The following is an 8885-nucleotide window of genomic DNA, read 5'->3' as shown; positions in this document are numbered from 1 at the left end:
TTTCACAACACAGAAAAAAAATCACAGTGGACCAACTGAGATCCCCGTGACACACTATTATAAAGATGGCGTTTATTAAAGAGGAGAGTGAAGACATGAAGATCGAAGAAACATTCAGAGTCAAACATGAAGAAACTGAGGAACAAACAGGTTGGTTTTCATTCTCAAAGCTCAACTGTGCTATGTACATTTTCTCAATGCCTTTGCTTTTAGCAGGTGTTTTTCTACACTGTCTGCCCTCCTGCAGCTTTCTTTTTTGAAAGCATAAAAAAGAAGCCCATTTTCTACTCTTTTAGTGCACTGATTTAAAAACAGCATTTAAAGACTTGTGTCTCCCTATATTTAAATGTTAATGTTCACTGTTAGGAATGAGTGACATTTTTTCATGTGACAGAGGTAAGTAAAAGTTGTTTTCATATCCGGCTATCAACTAGCATAAATATTTCAGACATTAAAACCATTTTAATAGCAAAACTCACTTTTAGACATGAGCATCTAAATTTCCTTATAACTGTGACTCTATAGGAAATATGATGAAGGGAGAAATATATTATACGCAATGCTAAAGGATGCTTATGAAAAGACCAGAGACTGCTTGATGAAGAACTATGTGATTAAAAAAATTGTTCTCTGTCCTCCATGTTTCTTTGTTTATACTGGAATTGTAATAATGTCGTTAAATGTAATATGTTTTGTGATTTGAATTGTTGTCTGCAGTGCCGGCCCGTCCAACAACGCGGTTGCGAGGGTGTCATTTGGATTTTTAAGTGCGTTCGAATTGAAGCGGCGCTGCGCAGTAAGATCAATGTTTAAAATCAGAGATATAGCTTTCAAAACGTTCTTGCGGTCATACACCGATCGGTGTGCGCAACGCAACTTCAAGCCACACACACCTTCTGTCTGCATAACTGGGGTGACGCACCAGAGCTGCGCAGTGCGGCATGTGTCGAACGTATGAAAAAAATCAGTCTGTGCGTTCTAATTTACCTCAATCGAACGCGTGCTGGGATTTTTGCATGGGTTTAAGTCTGTTTACAAACCTGCTATCTAAAGAGAACATTTTAATGACATGCTTATCTCCAAAATCATTTAATAACATCAGTCGAGTGTTTGAAATAACTTTCTTTTGTCATCTGACGTGGTTCCACATCACAGAATAAGGCGAAATCATTATTTAATATAGTATATTCTATGAAGTGATAAAGGCTGTTGATTAGCATTGCGTTGCATCTAGTTTATTCATATGAAAATACCGAATATGGCTTGACTAGATTTTCTCCAGTCACATCGTACATGAAACCGTCTTTGTCCATATTAGGGATTTCTCGTGAATGAAGCAGACAAGGCTTAAGCAGTGGAGTACCGCACATCTTAGAGGCCCCCCCGGAAAAAACGAGATGGGGCCCCTCCCACCAGCAGTGATGTCATGCATGAAAATTTATTGTGCGCCTGAGTCAGTCTCTCCCATTTACAATTGATTTATCAGTAATGAATGTGGTGAATTATCGTTGCACTGATGCATTTGACGTTATTATTAATAGCATATATCATATACTGTGCGTATTTAATTGCTTGTCAATCAGACTGAAATCCATGCAGGAATAAATATTTAGTCTATATATTGCGAGCGTTTCGGTGTGCAAAGACTTTGACTAACGATTTTATGTTGATGTTAATAATTAGAAGAGCTAAACTGGACTGTCTTTCTTGTAACATTGTGCTCCGGAGAAATGTCTTGATCATTTAAATTTCGAGAACGAACGATACATTGTATGAAAAAAGTCTGGTGACAAACCGTCAGTGAACCGCTCATAGAAGCGCAGCAGCGGACCACAGCACAAAAACATATAAATATATTTCACTTAAATCATTAACATTAACATCGATTCATTTTGACACAATCCAAAGTTCATGTAAAGGAAAACGAGGGGGAAAGCCGTTTTCTTTATTTCTTTTCTTTCCTTTTTTGCCGAAGCTTACAGTGATGAATGATAGGCTATATTGGCTTCTATCAGCTGCAACATTGGTATGAAAAAACAATGCAGTGATCGCACTGGCGCCTCACGCGCTCACACATTTTTGCTATAACATTGCAGCTTGTTCATTATCAAAATAAAATACATTTTAAGAAAAATATAAAGGTTACAATTCTTAATTTAAATAGTCCGTTTAGCGTGACCAGCGACTCACTGTGCTGTTATAGGCTTTGTGAAGGATACTTTTGTGGATAATTTGTTGTGGAGAGATAGGAATAAAATAGCCTAGTTGTGTTTATAATGTTTGTAAGCATTTTTATTTAGGCTACCGGTATTTTAGCCTACATTAGCTATTTCTGAATGTAATTAAATGTGACGTATGTTTTCTCCTCTCAAAACACAATTTTACACAAGTAGCGTGGTATACCTATATAGCAAACATTTTAAATATATGTGACCCTGGACCACAAAATCAGTCATAAGGTTAAATTTTACAAAACTGAGATGTATACATCATATGAAAGCTCAATATATAAGCTTTCTATTGATGTATGGTTTGTTAGGACAGGACAATATTTGGCCGAGATACATCTATTTAAAATCTGAAATCTGAGAGTGCAAAAAAATCAAAATACTGAGAAAATCACCTTTAAATTTGTCCATTTAAGTTCTTAACAATGCATATTACTAACCAAGAATTTTACAAAAAAATCTTCATGGAACATGATCTTTACTTAATTTCCTAATGATTTTTGGCATAAAAGAAAAATCAATAATTTTGACTCATACTATGTATTTTTGGCTATTGCTACAAATATACCCCAGCCTGGTTTTGTGGTCCAGGGTCACATATTGAAAAACATATTTAAATATCTTTAAAGCGTTTAAAGTTTTTTCTTTTGTTTAAAACATTTGCAGGGGTGATAGCGTTCCGGCACCACGCCGGATTTCCGGCGTACTGTGGCTGCGGGGAAAAAAAAAATCAGGTTCGCGGATATTGATCTGTCATTTCTCTGAGATGTGCAGGTCAGAGAGCAGCTTGACGCTCAACGACTCAAACAAGTCACATTCTAGCCGATGAGCCAATCAGAAGTAGGGAAGGGGCGGGCCTTGTGTCTTTGTCAAATAGATTGATACAGATTAAGGCAATGCTCCATGCGCGAAGGTGTTTTTAGCTCCCATACTGTACAATTGTCTCCTACTGGCAACTCAAACCGTAAGTCATGGATATGTTCATGAAGCCAGGGGAAGACATTAAGGATTTCGATAAAGGCATATTTACAGGGCTCGCAAAATCGCTAGCCCGACGTCCCGGAGCTATTGGGTTTTCCAGTCGGGCTACCAACATTATTTGACCGGCTGCCCGACGGGCTATCCTGAAGTAGAGGGCTCATGGGGTCCTTAAAACTCAATTTAGTTGTATCAAATTTAAGGCCATAAAAAGTGGTAAATATTTTAAATAGTAAAAGAAGAGGATTAATTATTTTAAGAGGTCTTCCAGTTGGGGACAGAAAGACGAGAATCGCGATAGAGCTGGATTAAACTTTAAGAGGCAATGATTTCATTGAATAAATATGCTCACTGCACTTTCAAAGTCAAAACGCGGCACTGTTGTCTTTATATGAATGTATCTGAAGGGAAGCGACTGTCCTCAGAAACGTGTCGTTGGCATTTTCATTTCATGACTGATAAAACAGCGTTAATGCTGCTTTGCTTTCAGCCATTCTTAGGGAAACCGTAATATTTCAGCGCTCCTAAAGCGCCCCCTCGTGACATAGAATTAATTTGCACGTCCAAATTTTTAGCTGTTTTTGGTCAGATTATTGCAAATCTCGACCAATGTTTTTTTATGCAAACACAGAGTTGTAAATGTGAAAGAAGTTAATGTGCTTTCTAAAAATCTAAACAATTAGGACATTGTTTTAAATAAATGTTATGCATTATATACTTGATTTATTCATTTTTAATGGGATAAAGGCTGAAATGCCAATCTATAAGCTTTTTTTGTAAAAAAAAAAAAAAACCTGACTGAACTGAACCAACAAGTTATGTGTTAAAAGTGCGTTGCATACATAGTACCTCCACCCCACTCACCTCGGGGGGCAAGGGAAAAAAAAGTTCAGGCTCAGGAATTTTTTCCACTATCAGGCCTGCATTTGGCTAAAATCTAGAAAAGATGATGCTGTGTTGGCGATGATTAAGCGCAGTTACCAGATCAAGACTCTCTTTTGAGTAGCCTAAAGAAAACGCTGAACGGTAATAATACAGAGAAACGCATAAACAGAAACGGAAAGATACAGATTCCACTCAGAATTAACCACTTTTTAAGCCCTGCTTCAATCATACAGAGAAAATCGTCCGCACGAATTCGTATTTTCTCATGTTACTAATTTATGCATGAGATTAAAATCTATTAAGTAGTGACCAGTATTTAGTTCAATCAAATCAACAGCCAAATTATTATATCGTGCACTCAAATTACTTAATACAAGGGAACGAGTTACTAGGCCTAAGTGGTGCATATGATTTAGTAAAATGATGGAGCGAAATATACTATTGTGCGCACGCTTTAAATTTTTCCCCTGGGGCTCCGTAAGCCACATTAAGCGTAGCCTAAACTTATCCTCTTTGACGACTCGTTTGTTTTAGAAGTATAGTGTTAAAGTAAAATGTGAGAAAAATGTTTCCCCCGATTGTTATTATAGAACATTAAACTCGCTCCACTGCACTACCTTTGCGCTCGCGTCTCGCGTCTATTTCAGCGTCTCGAAGCACTGCCTTTTAGAATGTCCTGCGACGGGGCCCCCACACACCGCGGGGGCTGCGGGGGTGTCCGGTACGCCACTGGGCTTAAGCCTAGTCCTAGACTAAAATGTAAGTCTGAGTTGTTTCAACTGAAATAAAATTGCACTGGGGTGCGTTTCCCGTACAACGACATAACTCGCTGGTTAACCTCCACAGTACGATGCAACGTTGTGGAAACGAACTAGCTAGTCACGAGTGTTTCCCGAACACGGTCGCATCTCCGTCGTTTGAACCACATTAGTTCAACAACTTAGGGCCGTTGTTAATGACATCACCGAGTAATAACTTGTGCTGTTTAACTGATTAGGGTCTCTCAAAAATGCAGCTATATTGAACATGGCACCTAATGACTCATTTACTATTTTTGTTCCCTGTCATTTCGCTTTATTTGATGTTTGATTCATCACGTGTTCTCTCTTACGTCATACTCCGGGGGTCCCTCAGGCATTTGTGCACATGCGCACTATTCATAAACAACGCTTATAAAGGACGCACAAAAATAGAGTAAAACGCATTTATTTTTAGATACAATTGAGGATATAGATTGTACTGCGTGTTAACTTGCAACCTGTGACCAAGAACATAATTTATTAAGCCCACATTTGTTACTAAGAAGCAACGATGCTTCTAACCACAGGTTTTTTCTTGAACCATAACAATGAGATATTTAATAGTAGTTCTCCAGGAGGTATGACAGAAAACATTAGTTATTGATTAGCTACCTGTTACTTAGCACATTCATAAAAGTGTATACTGATCAGTTAGCACATCTTCCTTAGTAGTTAACAGTAGTGAGTCAAGTGTTAATGAATGGTTAGCCGTTAGTTCTTCAATAATTCCTTATTAGTTCTGCAGTAAGTTAGAAACAGTATTCTAAAGTGTTACCGAAAGGACGAAATTAAGTTAGAAATGGAATCCAAACAATATCTTTCCAGAGCTGTAAAAAGGGATGTTTTGACTGCTACATAATATTTATTGCTGTAGTGCTTTGTTTTATACATGTAATAATGCCCATAATCACAGATAGACTTGCCATACAAGGACAAATTTAAATATATACAGGGGTTGGACAATGAAACTGAAACACCTGGTTTTAGACCACAGTTAGTACGGTGTTGGGCCTCCTTTTTTTGGCCAATAGAGAATTGGTCTGATGAACAAGAAAAGTGAAGTTGGACATCTCCCATGGCATGCATAGTCACCAGATCTGAATATTATTGTGCCACTTTGGGGTGTTTTGGAGGAGCGAGTCAGATGACATTTTCCTACACCAGTATCATGTAGTGACCTGACCCCTGATCTGCAAGAGGAGAATGGCTCAAAATGCCTTTGGCAACTGTGCAGGACTTGTATATGACAATTCCAAAGACGAAATGCTCTATTGGCCAAAAAAAGGAGGCCCAACACCATACTAACTGTGGTCTAAAACCAGGTGTTTCAGTTTCATTGTCCAACCCCTGTATATCTATATTAGGGCTGTCCCCGACTATGAATTTTCATAGTCGAATCAGAATTTTCGAATCTTTCTATAGTCGACCGATAGTCGAATCATCTTATGTGCGTGTGTGAATGGGTTGGGAGGGGCACGACACTATAGTCAGCAGGAGGGTAAAACTATTTTTATTTTATTTTATAAGCGACCAAAACTGCCTGCCAACTGACAGACAAACTTATTTAGGTTTAAATAAAAACACAGAACGCGTCTTTTAGTTCTAAAAACGCGAGGCGCACAGCACTGCCTTTTTTGGTGACTTTTAATGAAAGAGCAGTGTGCTGCGGTTTTTTTATGTTGCTAAGCAACGACCAAAACAGCTGTCCTGTCAGTCAATTCAAAGGATTATAGCGCGAGCGATCTAACTTAGTTTTTTGCTGTTAAGTAAACTGTCATATTAGCAGAAACCCTAAATAATACAGCTCCGGGCTACCCACGATAGACACCAAAGGTTTCTCCTCCATTTCTTGCAGTCTCCGGACTTTTTAAGCAACGGTAAACTTTCGCCATCACAACAGAAGACCCGCATCTCCATTCATTCGATTGGACAATGGAAAAGAACGCGAATGACGTTGGGTGTTTTTCCGCTCAGAGTTGATTTTTTTTTTCAACTTCAGGCGCTCAGAGCGCTCCTGCAAAACGCGAGGCGCAGCAGCCGGGGGCGCATAAACAGGGCACAGAACGCTCACTGCCAACAGAAAACCATTCAAAAGAGGCGCCTCCAACTGCAAAAACCGGTCAAGATGGTCCTCATCTCGTCATGCATCAGAGAAAGTGAAAATTAAATTTGTCACAGGGGTGGTTGGAATTATTCACAAACACGTTAAAAATATTTACTGAACGCTTCTTTCTTTTCACTTTTGTTTTTACTGCATTATCATAATCAAAGGCTGTATATAACTTAATATAACCGTACAAAACCAGTAGTTCTGTGTGCAATTAGACATTGAGCACCCCCATATTGGCAAAATGGTATGATGCTCGTTTCACCCGCGAAGATTCGACTGTGAGATCGGTGGTCGAATCAGGCTCCGCATATCGATGCATCGAATCTTCGACTATTCGGGGACAGCCCTAATCTATATATGTATATATCTAATGCAAATAAAGTTTTTTTTTTTTTGTGTGTGATCATCAATCAATCGTTAAAAATAAGCACAATAGCCTTCATGTCTTATCATTTATGATTATTAGTAGGCCTATGTTTATTTTGTCTATGATCTGTTTATTTATATTTAGTTGTTGTGTATACTTAATTTATATTTTATTTATTTGACTTTTTTACTTTCTTGTGTCCGTTTACTCAAGTTCACTTGCACTTCTATTTTTTTCTATTTTTACATATGTTTGTTGAATATGTTACAATTAATACACTTTCACACTTAAATATGTAAATAGTCATTTTATGTGCTCTTCATTCGTTTCTCTGACAGTTTTTTAGACTAGTGGGCCCCCTTTGCATTATCTTGCCTAGGGCCTCACAAACCTACAGGCCGGCACTGGTTGTCTTGTCTGTTTTGTGTCATTAAACTGGTGTTAACTTTTATTTGTCTTTTTTCACCTTAGACCTGATGGCACTGAAAGAGGAGAGTCAAGTACTGAATGAAATGGAAGAGAAAGATCATGATTTCATAAATGGAGAAAAATCTGTTAGTTGTTCACAGACTGAAAAGTCTAGCTTAAGGAAAAGGACTCAAAAGACAGGAAGAAGTAATTTCACTCCTCAGCAGTCTGGAAAGTGTTTCACTCAAATGGAAAGACACACTGGAGAGAATCCCTACACATGCCCTCAGTGCGGACAGAGTTTCCATCAAAAACAACACTTTGAAGACCATATGAGTATTTACACTAAGCAACCCTACACATGCACTCAGTGCGGAAAGAGCTTTAATCATAAAGCACGTTTTGAAGATCACGTAAGAGTTCACACTGGAGAGAAGCCTTTCACCTGCCAGCAATGTGGAAGAGGTTTCAACCGAAAAGGAAACCTTAACAGCCACATGAGGGTTCACACTGGAGAGAAGCTTTACTCCTGCCAACAGTGTGGAAGAGGTTTTAACCGGAAAGGAAACCTCCATTGCCACATGACAATTCACACTGGAGAGAGCCTTCTCACCTGCCAACAGTGTGGAGTAAGTTTCACTCAAAAAGAGAGCTTTATCAGTCACATGAGAATTCACAATGGCGACCAGTCTTATATGTGTGATCAGTGTGGAATGAGTTTTGATCTAAATAAAAACCTTAAAGTTCATATGAAGACTCATAGAGCGAAACCCCACACATGCTCTGAGTGTGGAAAGAGTTTTCGTCAAAAACGGCGCTTTGAAGACCACATGAGAATTCACTCTGGAAAGCTACCCTACAAATGCTCTCAGTGCGGAAAGAGGTTTAATGATAAACGGCACTTAGAAAACCACAAAATAATTCACACTGGAGAGAAGCCTTTCACCTGCCAGCAATGTGGAAGAAGTTTCAACCTAGAAGGATCCCTTAAGAGCCACATGAGAGTTCACTCTGGAGAGAAGCCGTTTGTATGTGGTCACTGCGGAAATAGTTTCAGATATAAAGCAGAACTTAAATATCACATGAGGTTTCACACATGAGAAAACTGT

General features: G+C 38.6%; 1 protein-coding gene across 1 annotated transcript; it reads left to right on the top strand.

Annotated features, from left to right (window-relative positions):
- LOC141333916 (uncharacterized) lies at positions 1 to 8879 on the top strand. The gene is made up of 2 exons (XM_073839071.1): positions 1 to 150; positions 7840 to 8879. The coding sequence occupies exons 1-2, from the start codon at positions 66 to 68 to the stop codon at positions 8874 to 8876; spliced, it is 1122 nt and encodes a 373-aa protein (XP_073695172.1). The 5' UTR covers positions 1 to 65; the 3' UTR covers positions 8877 to 8879.
- The last annotated feature ends 6 nt before the right edge of the window (positions 8880 to 8885 follow it).

Source organism: Garra rufa, chromosome 4, assembly GCF_049309525.1.
Source record: "Garra rufa chromosome 4, GarRuf1.0, whole genome shotgun sequence".
In the NCBI taxonomy this organism is placed as follows: Eukaryota; Metazoa; Chordata; class Actinopteri; order Cypriniformes; family Cyprinidae; genus Garra; species Garra rufa.
The sequence above is the reverse complement of the archived record's forward strand: the minus strand, read 5'-3'. Positions and strand labels throughout refer to the sequence as shown.

What these genes read in the sequence shown, in the direction of transcription:
- LOC141333916 (XM_073839071.1), top strand. Translation starts at nt 66, where the DNA reads ATGGCGTTTATTAAAGAGGAGAGTGAAGACATGAAGATCGAAGAAACA. An exon ending in AGAAACTGAGGAACAAACAG is followed by an intron (nt 151 to 7,839) that starts GTTGGTTTTCAT and finishes TTTTCACCTTAG; the next exon opens with ACCTGATGGCACTGAAAGAG.